This window comes from Aquarana catesbeiana, linkage group LG04, assembly GCF_042186555.1.
Source record: "Aquarana catesbeiana isolate 2022-GZ linkage group LG04, ASM4218655v1, whole genome shotgun sequence".
Taxonomy (NCBI): Eukaryota; Metazoa; Chordata; class Amphibia; order Anura; family Ranidae; genus Aquarana; species Aquarana catesbeiana.
In genome coordinates this window covers 593,755,596-593,771,652 of record NC_133327.1, presented here as the reverse complement: position 1 = coordinate 593,771,652, position 16,057 = coordinate 593,755,596, and the positions used below count along the sequence as shown (strand labels likewise).

General features: G+C 39.5%; 1 protein-coding gene across 1 annotated transcript in view; it reads left to right on the top strand.

Moving 5' to 3' along the window:
• Positions 1–16,057, top strand: part of WDPCP (WD repeat containing planar cell polarity effector) — a 684,160-nt gene that overhangs the window by 289,723 nt on the left and 378,380 nt on the right. Inside the window, exon 10 of the mRNA XM_073628184.1 lies at positions 12,877–13,477. Within this exon, the coding sequence (XP_073484285.1) occupies positions 12,877–13,477 (601 nt within the window). The remainder of the gene's footprint in view (positions 1–12,876; positions 13,478–16,057) is intronic.

Below are 16,057 nucleotides of genomic sequence, written 5' to 3'. Positions count from 1 at the left end.
CAGACCATAACACATTTTTCTCACATGCTTTTGGGAGACTTCAGATGTGATTTTGCAAAATGTATTTTGGCTTGGATGTTTTTCTTTGTAAGAAAAGGCTTTCGTCTTGCCACTCTACCCCATAGCCCAGACATATGAAGAATACGGGAGATTGTTGTCACATGTACCACACAGCCAGTACTGCTGCCTCCTTGACCAGATTTCTTATCATATTTTTATCAATTTTGGAGGGACATCCAACTCTTGGTAATGTCACTGTTATGCCATATTTTCTCCACTTGATGATGACTGTCTTCTCTGTGTTCCATGGTATATCTAATGTCGTCAAAATTCTTTTGTACCCTTCTCCTGACTGATACCTTTTAACAATGAGATCCCTCTGATGCTTTGAAAGCTCTCTGCAGACCATGGCTTTTGCTGTAGGATGCGACTAAGAAAATGTCAGGAAAGACCTACTAGAACAGCTGAACTTTAATTAGGGTTAATCAGAGGCACTTTAAATGATGACACGTGTGTACTGACTCCTATTTGACATAAGTTTGAATATGATTGCTTAATCCTGAACACAGCTACATCCCCGTTATAAGAGTGTGTGTACACTTATGCAACCACATTATTTTATTTCTTTATCCCCCCCCCCCCAAAAAAAAAATTTAGTTTGATTTTCAATTGAGTTGTAGAGTTTATAGGTCACATTAGTGTGAAAGGGGTCTAAAAAAATTTCAGTTTGTTGTTCAACTGAGTTGTACAGTTTATAAGTCACATTAAAGGTGTAAAAAGTTCTGAAATTATTTATCTTTGTCTCATTTTTTTACATCACAGAAACCTGACATTTTAACAGGGGTGTGTAGACTTTTTATATCCACTGTACATATACAGCAGGTTACCCTGTGTGTTGCCCATTTGGTGCAGTAATGTACACTAGGTGAAAAGTTGTTAGTCCAGCCAAAAGCAAAACAGTGTTATGTGTATTTAGTGAATAAAAACCAAGCGCTAATGTGGATAAATTTGAATCAACATAAATAAACGTGCATAAAAGATGTGTGCTGTATTGGATCAATAAATATAAAGCCGCTATCAATGCAAGGTAATCAGAATCCCAAAGATATAAAACATAAATATAAAATTACTAAATTACGTCACTGGCACGTGACTTTCTCAAGGATCCTTGAGAAAGTCACGTGCCAGTGACGCAACGCATGGGAGGAGCTTAGGACGTTCAGTGCTGCAACACACATTGAGTTTAACAGCAGCAGTTTCTCTATGGGAAGCCTCGTCCACAGCGGCTGACTGCAATCTGTATAGCTGAATGCCTTTAATATACCGGGCGTATGTAAGTGTATCTCTGATAGCTGTTTGCTTGTGTACTTTATACAAGTTCATTGCACAATGATATATTTATTTTTTTGCCTTTCATAAATCTGTCTCCTGAGAACTGAATTACCAGCAGTATCATGGCTGAAGTGGCATGTAAGAAAAATTAAAAATCCTGAACAAACGATTTAATTCAGTGAATCAATTAATTGGATGAAGGGAAGGAACTGTTTAATTAGCTACTTATCTCCGTTCGAATTTTCATTTATTTAGTGTGACTCTTTTATTTTTGCACACCAGCACATTACCATTTTTTTGGGGTAATATTTATGCACGTATTAGCACCAGCAATTTTTACCTTTATTTATATGCAATATTGATTTATTTGAGCATATTGTATTTTTCTGGATATAGTTTTTTTGCACATTGGTCAATTTTAGAGCGCATCAATTTTATATTTAAGTGTTATGTGTATGTTTATTTATTTTTTGGTAATTTTGTATTTTACACAGCCCAAAGTTATTGTATTTTTTATCCTTCCCCACTCTGGCAGCATAACTGTTCATGAACCATATTACTGTGTATTAGATTTTTAAGTTGCTAAAGCTATAAAAAAACAAAAAAAAGTCATAGAGTTGTCTGGCATGATAATTAAAATACCAGCGTTCTAGCTGGAATTGTATTTTGGATACTCAAGTTGCTTACCTTTTTTACCTTAAATACATTAAATATTTTATTAGGTTATTCGTTATATTTCTAGAATTAATATTAGGATTTTTCCTTAGATTATTAAACTGTTATGCAGTATGCTGAAAGGTGCAATTAAGTCTATGAGAAAAGTATGATTTAAGATGTGCTTGGGTTTACTGAACATTGGCTTGCAGCTATTGCATTTTCAGATCTCAAAGCTTTTTCTATGATTTATCTATCTCTTTACAACTTTTGCTGTAATAATACTGCTCAATGTCTTAATTTATCAAAAGTGACTAAAATACATGGTACCATTGTATAGTTAGATTGCACAGTATAGCTGCTTGGAATCCGAGCTTTATGCTGTGCCAGAATCTCCATAAGGTAGTCATTAAAATAAAATGAATAAATCATATTTCCTAACACTAAATTGTTTGTGATTAACACTGTTGCCGAGTTTTTCGCTCTTTTTTTTATATTTGTTTATTAATAACTGCATTTGAAATAAATATTTTCCTTATGTGAAAGAAAATAGTAAATCTTTAGAGATGTTATAAAATATATGCTAAATCTGCATTCAGGTGAAACCAAAAAACAGCTGCTGGCACCAAAATTGTGATACTCAATTTTGTGAAAATATATAAACAACAAAGTGCAGCTCTAGAAATATTAATATTAATAAGCCCAAACAAAATAATAAAAGTGCAATTAAACTATATACAAAGTTATAATACAAATAAATAATATTAATGTATATGCAAATAATGTTGAACCACATAAATAAGTAAATAGAATCCACCACATGCACAATATGATAAGTCCTTAGAATTTTAAAAGAAAGCAATTTTATCTTCTGAGATGACAAGCCACACTGCTTACCTGAACGAAATAGCCCTATATTAATGAGTGGTCAAAAAGAGCATACTCACAGTAGGCTGGTCTGCTTGAACATCCAAAAAGGTTACACTATGTCTCGGCAGTAATCCAAATGGTAGAAGGATAGTGCAAACAAAAAAAATAATACACATAGGGGTTGATCTATTATTTATTAAAACTGGAGCACTCAGAATCTGTAAAGCTGTGTATGCTAGCCAATCAACTTCTAACTTCAACTTGTTCAGTCAAGCTTTGACAATAAAACTTGGAAGCTGATTGGTTTCTATGCAGATCTGCACCACATTTTACATGCTCCAGTTTTGTGGACCCCCAATAGTGTACTGCGTATTAAACATCATTTGATAAAATAATAAGTGAGTGCACATGCTCACATGTGAAATGAACCAAATATGCATTCACTGCAAAATTGCCACTTATTACATCACATGACACAGGATTGGAAAATTCTTGACCAATGGGTTATACTCCACCTCCAGGTTAGGAAGAGTTTTCACTCAAGAATGTACTCCTGGGAATGAATTTTGTCTTTCCTTCATTCAACATTGGATTTAGCCTTGAACATTAAGGTGCGGATCTTGACCTTTCAAAGACCTATTGCTTTTGTTCAGGCAGTGCTTCCTGTCCCTCTTCTGTTAGCTCTGGGGGACCTTAACCTGGTTTTGTCAGTTCTTCAGAAACCACCATTTAAACCTGTCAAGGATATCCCTCTCCTTGTTCTTGTAAGGTTACCATTGTCATAGTCATTACCTCGGATCAGTGGGTTTCCAAGGTTGGTGACCTTATCTTGGACGGAGGCGTTCTTGTGCTTTTCAAGGATAAAGTTGTATTGAATCCTTGGGCCTCCTTTTTGCCCAAGGTGGTTTTACCATCCTACTGTCCTATTCCTGAGCAACCCAAGGAGCTTACCCTCCAATGTTTAGATATGGCTTTGGTTGTTCGAGTTACCTCTTGGCCGCAGCCTTCATTTGGCAGTCTAATTCCCTGTTAGTACTTCTTGGGGTTATTAAATAGGGCAGGCTGCTTCTCATTTCACTATTGTTAGGTAAATTCATTAGATCATTACTCAAGCCTATGACCTTAAGGGGACGGTTCCTCCCTTTCTGGTCAAGGTTCATTCTAGCATTGGTGAACTTGGGCCTATCAACTTTGGATTTCTGAAGTCTGCAAGGCTGCCACCTGGTCTTTAGTTCACACTTCTCCTAAGCTTTACCAGGTGGATGTTCAGGCTTCAGTGGGCGCTACATGTGTGCTTGACAGATTATTAAAACTCATAAAACCAAGTTTGTTCTAAGAGATATGATGGGGTTGATTTACTAAAGGCAAATACACTGTGCACTTTGTAAAGTGCAGTTGCCCTCTGCAAGTACAGTTGGTCTAGAGCTTAGGTAGAGCTTCTTTGCAAAGAGCAGTACCCAATAATGTGCAAAGGAAAAAAAAAAAATGCATTTTTGCGTGCACACGATTGGATGATGGAAGTCAGCAGAGCTTCTGCTCATTTACTAAGCTCTGTAGCAACTACACTTGCAGAGATCAATTGCAATTTGCAAAGTGCACAGTGTATTTGCCTTTAGTAAATCAACCCCAATGTGTCTGAAATTACTTTGTCATGTCATATTGTTGTTTTTGGATACAAATACTGCTTAAAAAAGCGTGTTGGACATATACAATACACACTTGAAATTATATTGTAGTGCACACATATTATAAGAAGCTGCTCAGTCACCACCTACTGTGTATCCTGTATTGTCTACAGAATACTCATCTACTGATAATACTTAAAATGCAAGAATCCACAGAAACCAATCACAGTTTATTGTTTGTTAGTTTTTACCACTTCAACACTTCAGTGTATTTCACTGCTATAAGCAAACATTTTTTCTGAATTAAAGTGTGTATTGTTGTAATAAGTTGTGATTGACCACAGCTAATCACATTGCACAGATGGGCTGTGATTGGCCTGTCTGTACCATGTGATCACTGTGACCTGCTATGATTGGTCTCAGCGATCACATGATACCGTCCGTGGGCAGTTACACAGCAGGTGACAGATTGTGCCGTCTTATCACCCCTCCTCCAGAACAATAGGGTTCCCACCCAGCCATCATTTTACAATGGCCCGGGTGGGGAGCAGTTAAAGGCATCCAACAAGAAAAACAATGTTGCTACATGCTTGCAAGAAATAATTGTATTTTGTAGCATTCCTTAAAGTGCATCTACAGACAACTTTTTTCAAATTTTGGATAGAGGTGATGAAGGGTTAGAACACTTATCAAGTGTTTATTGTTGTCCGTGTGCTCATTGGGTAGACTCACCCTCTCTAATTGTCTTATGGGTCAGTAGTGATTAAAACATTTTAGGATTGTCAACATAATAGAAATAAGAGATCTCTTCTCAGTTCCTGCTACATCTCTGTGACAGGAAGTAAAGTAAAATCTCGCCAACTTGACACAGCTGGAGACAGTAAAAAAAGCTGATGTTTTAACTATTCCATACTTTATCCAAAACTGTTAAAAAAAGGTATGGTATTCTTTAACAAGGGAATTTTCTACCTTACCTACTGGTTTATTCACTTCTCCCTATAACCTTATTGACAGCCAGCATGAATTCCTTTTGTAATTGTGTTTTTATCTTGTCATTCAAGTATAGGGCAGAGGACTAGCCAGTATTGCCTGTAGGTTCTGTGTAGCCAATCTTTTAGCATTTACTGACTTCCCAAACCTGGTACACTGTATCTTGTAGGGTGCAGGGGTGGCCATTTTCATAGTGGAGCCTCTGGGTGGAGGTGGCCAGTGTGGTAGGGGAGAAGGGCTTTGCTTCCTCATCTCAAAGCTGCCCTCTTATGATGGGGGAACTAATGACTAATGGGGTGATATTCGAGAGGCAGCATGGATCCACAAAATGAGTGAAGCAGAAAAAGGAAGATCCTTTCACTGCAGGCCCTCATTTTGCAGTTCACTCTTCATCAAACCATGTGAGACTACTAGTCAGTGGCAGCCTTAAATGATCTCACACTGCAAATATACAGCACTGGGCTATAGAAGAGGAGTGCCTTGGCTCAATTACATGTCAGGAAGTGTCTTACTATTTTCAAGCGAAATTCTAAGACAAATAGTCGATTTTTCAAGAGTTAGCAAATCTTAACTCTTTGAGTACAGGTCTACTTTGCATATATTTTAGCAGTATAATGTACATTGCGTGCTCAGCTTGTTAAAATAAATAAAATATGTAAAACATTCACCTTTGTTCTATTTCCATGTAAAGAGCTAAGTCCGACTCACCACTACATGATGGTGTGGTACAGAGAATGCCCAAGACAGTCCTACCTCTGTTTCTTGGTCATGTGATGTGTGATATAGGCACGCTTCCTCCTTTAGCCTTGGGCTATAGATACGTATCTGTGTTATAACAAGGCTGGTAGCTTCAGGCAACACTATACTTCGAGAATGCAGATTGTTTGTGTGCCAAACAGTGGCTCTTCCAAGTATTTCTGTAAAATTAATTAAATTGAATAATATTTAGAAATAGATATAATGTTATGCTATTTAATGCTACCATGCAAGAACATCTTGAAATCAGCCCTCCTTCTGTGCTCATTCTTAGTTTAGATAACACATAAACATACCACTGATCAGAAAGCTTTGTTCTGACTTTACACAAAGATACCAACATAGTGTCTAAGGCTTCATGTACAAGGGACATTTTTATAACCTCTCCTGAACGATTTAAGTATGCCCGCTTTGCTGCGTTTACATGCCGCGTTTAGCTACATTTTGCCGTGTTTGCGTTTAGAAGCGTTTTTAACCACTTCCCGATCAGCCACCGCAGTTTTACTGTGGCAGAATGGCACGGGTGGGCGAAGTGACGTTATGTTAAGGTGGTCGCGATGATCAGATTTGTTTCAGAACCAATCCGTCTCCAGGCCCAGGCCAATGATTTCTGGCCTGGACCTGCTGATCGGTCCTGACGAATGAAATCCTCCCCTGCCTGTGTAAGTGTAAACACAGACAGGGGAAGTGATGTCATCTCCCCTCGTGGAACACTTTTCCGTTCCAGAGAGAGGAGAGAGGACATCCAAACGTGAGTTGCACTAACACTACACTGACACAGTACACATAGGCACATATTTTAACCCCCTATCGCCCCCCCAGTTAACCCCTTCACTCCCTGTCACTGTGTCACCCAGTGCAGTGTTCATGTTTTTCTTCAATCACTGTACTGGTGTCATTTGTGACACTAATCAGCGTAAGGGTACTTAGTAGTAGCCCCAGATAGATCTAGGGATCCCCCCTAACCCCCCTAATAAAGGTTTAACCCCTTCATCACCCCGTCATCAGTGAAAACAAAGACAGGCCCGTCGAGCCCATAGTGCCCTTCCTGCTGCATTTGCCAATCCGAATTGGGAGCCCACCACTTCTGCAGCACCCGTACTTCCCCCATTCACTGGCCAACCCAGAATTCAGGTGGAAACAGTTGATTTTATGTCACTTGATTTTTATTCTCTGTTTTTTACGGAAGATCTCTATAGCTCTATTGTGGACCAAAGCAATTTGTATGCTGGTCAATTCATCACCACTAATCCCCAGTTGGCCCTTGCCAGAGATTGGAAACCTATTACTGTCTCCGAATTTAAGACCTTCTTGGGCCTATCCCTCCTCATGGGCATAACTAAAAAAGTTAGTTGCGGTCATATTGCTCCTCTGACCCTATTCACTATATGCCTGTGTTCTCTGCCTCCATGACCAGGACACAATATGAGCAGATCTTGCAGTTCATGCATTTCAATGATAAAGAACTCTGTCATCCTCGGGGTTACCCTGAATACGATCGGCTCTACAAAATTCGGCCCCTCGTAAACCACTTCAACTAGCAGTTTGCAGCCTTGTTTACTCCCAATCAAGTTGTCTGCGTTGATGAGTCCCTGATTACATTTTCTGGCCGCTTGTCATTCAAACAGTATCTTCCTAGCAAGAGTGCCAGATATGGTGTCAAGATGTATAAGCTCTGTGACAGGGCAACAGGCTATACATATAGTTTTATGGTTTACGAGGGAAGAGATAGTTACGTAGAGCTGGAGAACTGCCCAGACTACATAGGGAACGCTGGTAAGATTGTGTGGGACTTGGTGTCACCCTTATTCGGGAAGGGGTACAACTTTTATGTGGACAATTATTACACAAGCGTGCCACTTTTTAGTCACTTGCTTGATCATGGAATTGGCGCCTGTGGCACCGTGCGATCTAATCGCTGCGGCTTGTAGATTCCCATCTTAGGATGGGGGAGGGAGCCTGCTTGAGATGTGGAGGGATAATAAGAATGTTTTCATTTTGTCCTCCCTTCACGCAGACACAACGGTCCGAATTCCTACGGCGACTGGTGTTGAAAACCCCTCTGTGTCCATGAATATAACCTTAATATGGGAGGGGTGGACCTCAAAGACCAGTTGTTGACACCGTACCTAATTGCCCGTAAGGCCAGACGGCTGGTATAAAAAAGTGTGTATACTTATTCCAATTGGCTCTGCTGAATGCTTATGTGCTATGGATTGAACTTCAGGATGAACTGGATGCTTCCTTAAATTCCAGGAAGAGATCATCACAGCCCTTCTGTTTCCAGATGGTGCTGGGGCCCAACTTCCCAATCCAAATGCAGTGAGCCGGCTGCATGAGAGGCATTTTGCGCATGTCCTCCCTGGCACCCCTACCCAAAGAAATCCCCAAAGAAGATGTCATGTTTGTAGAAAGAACGGATATTGGCGTGACACCCGCTTTTATTGTCCTTCCTGCCCTGACCAACCTGGTCTTTGCATCGGTGACTGTTTTGAACTCTACCACACACTAGTGGAGTATTAGTGTGGGGTACAGCATTGCACAGTCCTAGGCACACTTACACAGGGTCTTGAAAGATGAGATGGCCATCATATTTTGAGAGACCCTAATCTGGAACGTTTACAGTTTATATAAAAGTGCAAAAAAAAAAGACACAAAAACAATAAAAAAGCCAAAAATAGTTGGTTTTATTTTTCTTCTCTCTCTATTGTTCTCTCTTTCATGTTCGCTCTCTATTGTCTGCTCTATTGTTCGCTCTCTATTGTTCTATATCTATTGTTCTCTCTCTATTGTTACTGTATTTTATAACTGTAATGTTTTATTTTTACTATGTTTTATTGTATTTGCTTTGCAGGTATGGTATGTCTTACTGTTATACTGTAATGTTACTTTGTTTTATTGTTAACCATCATTTGCTTAGCAGGTACGCCTGCAGCATGGGTTTATTTATTCTGACAGTAACAGCGTTTGCTCCCACAATATATAAAGCCGTGACTCCAGCGCTGTAGGAGGTGATTTCACCACCACATTTAAAAAAAAAAAGAGCATATATGCCGAAGCATGGGGGCAGGGGTGGAGGAGCAATTTGGCGGATTGCCCCCATGCTTCTGCAAATATTTTTTAGACACAGATTGCGTTAAAAAATCAAGTTGTTTTATTGAGTTAATGTTTTATTGTCACCATTGTTTACTTTTCAGGTACGCCATTCAGCTGCAGCACTGATTTATTTATCTTGACAACAACAGCGGTTGCTCTCACGATACGAAAATCAGCGACTCCAGTGCTGTAGGAGGTGATGTCACCACCACAGTTAAAAAAAAAAATGGTGCATGTATGCCCATCATTAGAAGTGGGTGGATGAAGGGTGGTATTCTAATGGTGGGCATACCCACCGATCAATCTCTTTTTTTCGTTCAGCTCACAGGCTGCATGAAAAAAAGAATATTACAATATATGCCCAACAAGGACCAGCAGTGTACTGGTATGTGGTTATACCAGAATGATGCCTGCAGGTTTAGGTATCATCTTTAGGTCTTCCATGGCTTTCTCAGGCTCTACTGTCCCAACAGGGAACCCGAGAATGCAGCCAGTGGTTCCGCCAGGGGACCATAGAGCTTGATCGGAGGCCAGGATGGCTCCAATCATCTCTATGGCCTAAGAAACCGTAAGCTACGAGCATTTCATGCCATGGGTTTCGCCGGATATAAACAGCGCCATTGGGAAATTGGGAAAGCATTTTATCACACTGATCTTGGTGTGGTCAGATGCTTTGAGGGCATAGGAGAGATCTAGGGTCTAATAGATCCCAATTTTTTCAAAAAAGAATACCTGACACTACCTATTGCCATCATAGGGGATATTTACATTCCCTGAGATAACAATAAAAATGATTAAAAAAATGAAAGGCACAGTTTAAAAATAAAACAAAAAAGCAAAAGAAATAATAAAAAAGCACCCCTGTCCCCCGTGTTCACGCGCAAAGACGAACGCAAGCATCGGTCTGGTGTCATATGTAAACAGCAATTGCACCAGGCATGTGAGGTATCACCACGAAGGTTAGATCGAGGGCAGTCATTTTAGCATTAGATCTCTGTTAATCTAAAGTGGTAACCTGTAAAGGATTTTAAAGGCTTGTAAAAATGTATGTAGTTTGTTGCCGCTGCATGTTTGTGTGCAATTTTAAAGCATGTCGTGTTTGGTATCCATGCACTCGGCATAAAATCATCTTTTTTATTTCATCAAACATTTGGGCAATATAGTGTGTTTTAGTGCATTAAAATAAAAAAGTGTTTTTTTTCCCAAAAAAATTGTGTTTGAAAAATTGCTGCACAAATACTGTGTGGAAAAAAAAGTTGCAACACCCACCATTTTAATCTGTAGGACCTTTGCTTTAAAAAAATGTATAATGTTTGGGGGTTCAAAGTAATTTTATAGAAAAAAAATAATATTTTTTCATGTAAGCAAAAAGTGTCAAAAAGGCCTTTGTCTTCAAGTGGTTAGAAGAGTGGGTGATGTGTTACATAAGCTTGTAATGTTGTGCATAAAATGGCAGGACGGTTCACCCCCCCCCCCCAAATGACCCTTTTTGGAAAGTAGACACCCCAAGCTATTTGCTGATAGGCATGTTGAGTCCCTGGAATATTTTATATTTTGCCCCAAGTTTCGGGAAAATTACAAACTTTTTTTTTTCTGTGCACAAAGCTGTCACTAAATGATATATTGCTCAAACATACCATGGGCATATGTGAAATTACACCCCAAAATACACTCTGCTGCTTCTCCTGAGTACATGGATACCACATGTGTGAGACTTTTTGGGAACCTAGCGTGTACAGGACCCCGAAACCAATCACCGCCTTCAGGCTTTGTAAGGGCGTAAAATGGTGATTTAACTTCCTCACTACCTATCACAGTTTCGGAGGCCCTGAAATGTCAAGATAGCACAAAACCCCCCCAAATTACCCCATTTTGGAAAGAAGACACTTCGAGCTTTTTGCTGAGAGGCATGTTGTGTCCATGGAATATTTGATATTTTGCCACAAGTTTCAGGAATAATACAAATGTATTTATTTTTTTTACACAAAGTTGTCACTAAATGATATATTGTTCAAACATGGCATGGTCATATGTGGAATTGCACCCCAAAATACATTCTGCTGCTTCTCCTGAGTATGGGGATACTACATGTGTGGGACTTTTTGGCTGTCTAACCGCATACAGGACCCCTAAAACCAATCACTGCGTAGCCCCCCAAAATGCGGTCATTTAGGGGGTTTTGTGCTATCTTGGCATTTTATGGCCTTCAAAACTGTGATAGGTAGTGAGGAGTGAAATAAAAAATTTACGCCTTTAAAAATCCTGAAGGCAGTGCTTGGTTTTCGGGGTCCTGTACACACATGAGGTATCTCCATACTCAGGAGAAGCAGCAGAATGTAATTTGGGGTGTAATTCCACATATAACCATGGCACGTGTGAGCAATATCATTTTGTGACAACTTTGTGTAATTTTTTTTTGGTCATTTTTCGATCACTTGTGACAAAAGAATAAATATTCAATAGGCTCAACATGCCTCTCAGCAATTTCCTTGGGGTGTCTACTTTCCAAAATGGGGTCATTTGGGGGGGGGGGGGGGGTTGTACTGTCCTGCCATTTTAGCACCTCAAGAAATGAGATAGGCAGTCATAAACTAAAAGCTGCGTAAATTCCAGAAAATGTACCCTAGTTTGTAGACACTATAACTTTTGCGCAAACCAATAAATATACGCTTATTGACATTTTTTTACCAAAGACGTGTGGCTGAATACATTTTGGCCTAAATATATGTATAAAGTTGAGTTTATTGCATTTTCTTAGAACAAAAAGTAGAAAATATAATTTTGTTAAAAAAATTTCGGTCATTTTCCGTTTATATCGCAAAAAATAAAAATCGCAGAGGCAATCAAATGACATCAAAAGAAAGCTCTATTTGTGGGAAAAAAAGGACGCAAATTTTGTTTGGGTACAGCATTGCATGACTGCACAATTACCCTTTAAAGCAGCGCAGTGCCAAATTGTAAAAAGTGCTCTGGTCATTGAGCAGCCAAATCCTTTGGGGCTGAAGTGGTTAAAAAAAAATATATATATATATATATATATATATATATATATATATATATATACACAGTATATTTTTTTTTTTTTCAAAATAGTCAAACATAAAAAAACGGCTGTAAATGAAATGCGGCTTAACGCGAGTTACTGCATTTAGCCGCGTTTAGAAGCATTTGACGCTTGAAATGCCTCTAAACTCAGCTTCTGAACCCAATTTTGTGTTCCAAAAAAATCTTCTAAACTCAACTGCCTAGATACGACTGTAAACTACCTTGTGGACATGTACTGATAAGATAACATAGAGGAGAGTTCAGAAGCAGTTGAATGCCCAACTGCTCCTAAACATCCGTATAGCAGCAGCAGTGTACACGAAGCCTTAATGAATAGCTATGTAATGTAGTAGATAAGAGCTTTCAATCCTTACCAAAGATGCTGTCTACTGTAAGTTTATGTATTATCCATTTATTTACCTGGGTTTTCTATGGGTTTTTGATGGTCATTGCATACTTTTATACATATTATTTAAAATGTATTATTTTCTGTCTGTTTTTTCATTAGGTCTTGAGCTACATCCATACTGAGGGAGATATTTTGGATGCTGGCTTCAGTATGACTCAACCTTACCAGGTGTATACAGTGGAACAGTCCACAAACCCAGAGACTGAACCTATGGCTGATAGCTGCATTTATGAATGTTCCAGGAACAGACTCCAGTGTGTCTCTGTCACAAAAATTCCTCTCAGTTCTCGGGTAATTAGTTGTGGCAGAAATCTGTCTGAAGACAAGCTTGTTCTTGGGTGTGACGACTCCTCTGTTATTCTGTATGAAGCACATCGAAGAGTGACCCTTCTAGCCCAGGCTGAACTCCTACCTGTTCAAATAAGATGGCATCCTATTGGCTGTATATTTGTAGTGAGCAACAATCAAGGTGAACTTCAAATTTTTGACATGGCATTGTCACCAGTTAAGGTTCAGCTTGTTGCTGAAGACTTTGCCCCAAGACCTACTTTACAATGCAGTAAACATTTTGAAGTGTCAAGCAGCCTGGTAGACATGAAGTGGGCAGTCCCTGATAACATGAGTGATAGTACATACATCCATAACCTTTTGTTCCTGAGATTTCACGGTGGACCATTAGGAGTGCTTCAGTTTAAGCTTGGTAAGTAATCGTAATTTTTTTTTTTTATATAATCTTTATATAAGTTATTTTTTTTAAATGTAGTGTTAGTACTATACTGTAAAAGTGAGTGCACCCCTCACATTTTTGTAAATATTTTATTATCTTTTCATGTGACAACACTGAAGAAATGGCACTTTGCTACACTATAAAGTAGTGAGTGTACAGCTTGTATAACAGTGTAAATTTGATGTCCCCTCAAAATAACTCAACACATCGCCATTAATGTCTAAACCGCTGGCAACAAAAGTGAGTACACCCCTAAGTGAAAATGTCCAAATTAGGCCCAATTAGCCACTTTCCCTCCCTGGTTTCATGTGACTCATTAGTGTTACAAGTTCTCAGGTGTGAATGGGGAGCAGGTGTGTTAAATTTGGTGTTATCATTCACGCTGTCATACTGGTCACTGGAAGTTTAACATGGCATCTCATGGCAAAGAACTCTGCGGATCTGAAAAAAAGAATTGTTGCTCTACATAAAGATGGCCTAGGCTATAAGAACATTGCCAAGACCCTGAAACTGAGCTGCAGCAGGGTGGCCAAGATCATACAGCTGTTTAACAGGACAGGTTCCACTCAAAACAGGCCTCGCCATTGTTGACCAAAGTTGAGTGCATGTGCTCAGCTTCATATTCAGAGGTTGTCTTTGGGAAATAGGCATATGAGTGCTGCCAACATTGCTGCAGAGGTTGAAGGGGTGAGGGGTCAGCCTGTTAGTGCTCAGACCATATGCTGCACACTGCATCAAATTGGTCTGTATGGCTGTCATCCTAGAAGAAAGCCTCTTCTAAAGATGATGCACAAGAAAGCCCACAAACAGTTTGCTGAAGACAAGCAAACTAAGGACATGGATTGCTTGAACCATGTCCTGTGGTCTGATGAGACCAAGATGAATTTATTTGGTTCAGATGGTGTCAAGCGTGTGTATGGTGGTAACCAGATGAGGAGTTCAAAGACAAGTGTGTCTTGCCTACAGTCAAGCATGGTGGTGGCAGTGTCATGGTCTGGGGCTGCATGAGTGCTACAGTTCATTGAGGGAACCATAAATGCCAACATGTACTGTGACTTACTGAAGCAGAGCATGATCCCCTTCCATCGAAGACTGGGCCACAGGGTAGTATTCCAACATGGTAACGACTCCAAGACGACCATTGCCTTGCTAAAGAAGCTGAGGCTAAAGGTGATGGACTGGCCAAGCATGTCTCCAAACCTAAACCCTATTGAGCATCTGTGGGACATTCTCAAATGGAAGGAGGAGGAGCGCAAGGTCTCTAACATCCACCAGCTCTGTGATGTCATCATGGAGCAGTGGAAGAGGACTCCAGTGGCAACCTGTAAAGCTCTGGTGAACTCCATGCCCAGGAGGGTTAAGGCAATGCTGGAAAATAATGGTGGCCACACAAAATATTGACATTTTGGGCCCAATTTAGACATTTTCACTTAGGGGTGTACTTACTTTTGTTACCAGCGGTTTAGACATTAATGGCTGTGTTGAGTTTTTTTGAGGGGACAGCACTGGATGAAAGATGCAAGGGTCTGTCAGGAGTCCAGAAACTCACTGACCTTTTATACACACACTAATTACAAGCAAAAAGATCACAGGTGAGGATGGTTACCTTTAATAGCCATTCAAACTCCTTTGTGTCAACTTGTGTGCATGTTATCAGGCCAAAATCACCAGGGTATGTAAACTTTTGATCAGGGTCATTTGGGTAGTTTCTGTTGCCATTATGATTTAAAAAGAGTAAACACAATTGATTGATAATAAATGGCTTCAGCCAAACACTAACCATGAGTGAAAGAACATTTTTTGTTTTATCATTCATATTTTCTGAAAAATGGCCAAGAAATTCTACCAAGGTGTGTAAACTTATGAGCACAACTGTGTATATATATATATATATATATATACATATACATATATATATATATATATATATATATATATATATAATATAAATTCATTTTCTAAGGAAAGGTTTCTAGGAGAGCAGAAGGACTGACAAGAACACCAGAGATTTCACACAAAAGAAGCTAGATACTGTGAATATCTCTTAAACTTTGTACAGTTTAGGAGATATTCAGAGTACATGCAGCCAGTGACATCCCTGGGGCATGCACTCTGAAGGTCCGGCTTACAGTGTGGGACCTTCAGAGCCCGTGTCGGAAACGGTGGCTCCCGTGCGCATGTGCCGGAATGATGTCCAGCCACTCATGTAGCCAGAGGTCGCGAACCCGGAAGGGAGGAGGGGGAAGATGTCAGTCTTCTCAGCGGTGAGATCATGGTGCTGGAGGGCTTCATTCTAAGGTAAGTTTACCATAATGTGCTAGTATGCGATGCATACTAGCACATTCTGCCATTGCCATTGCCTTGCAAGGAAAAAAAATTCCCAACAGCTGCGGGTTTACCACAGCTTTAAATTTACATTCATATAACATTTTATCAGATTACCTTGAAATAAAAATCTCAAACAACTTTTCGAAAAATAAACTGCCAATGATTTGGCAAACTCAAAATAGAATACAATAAAAAATGTTTCAAAGTCCCTAATCAAAACAAATA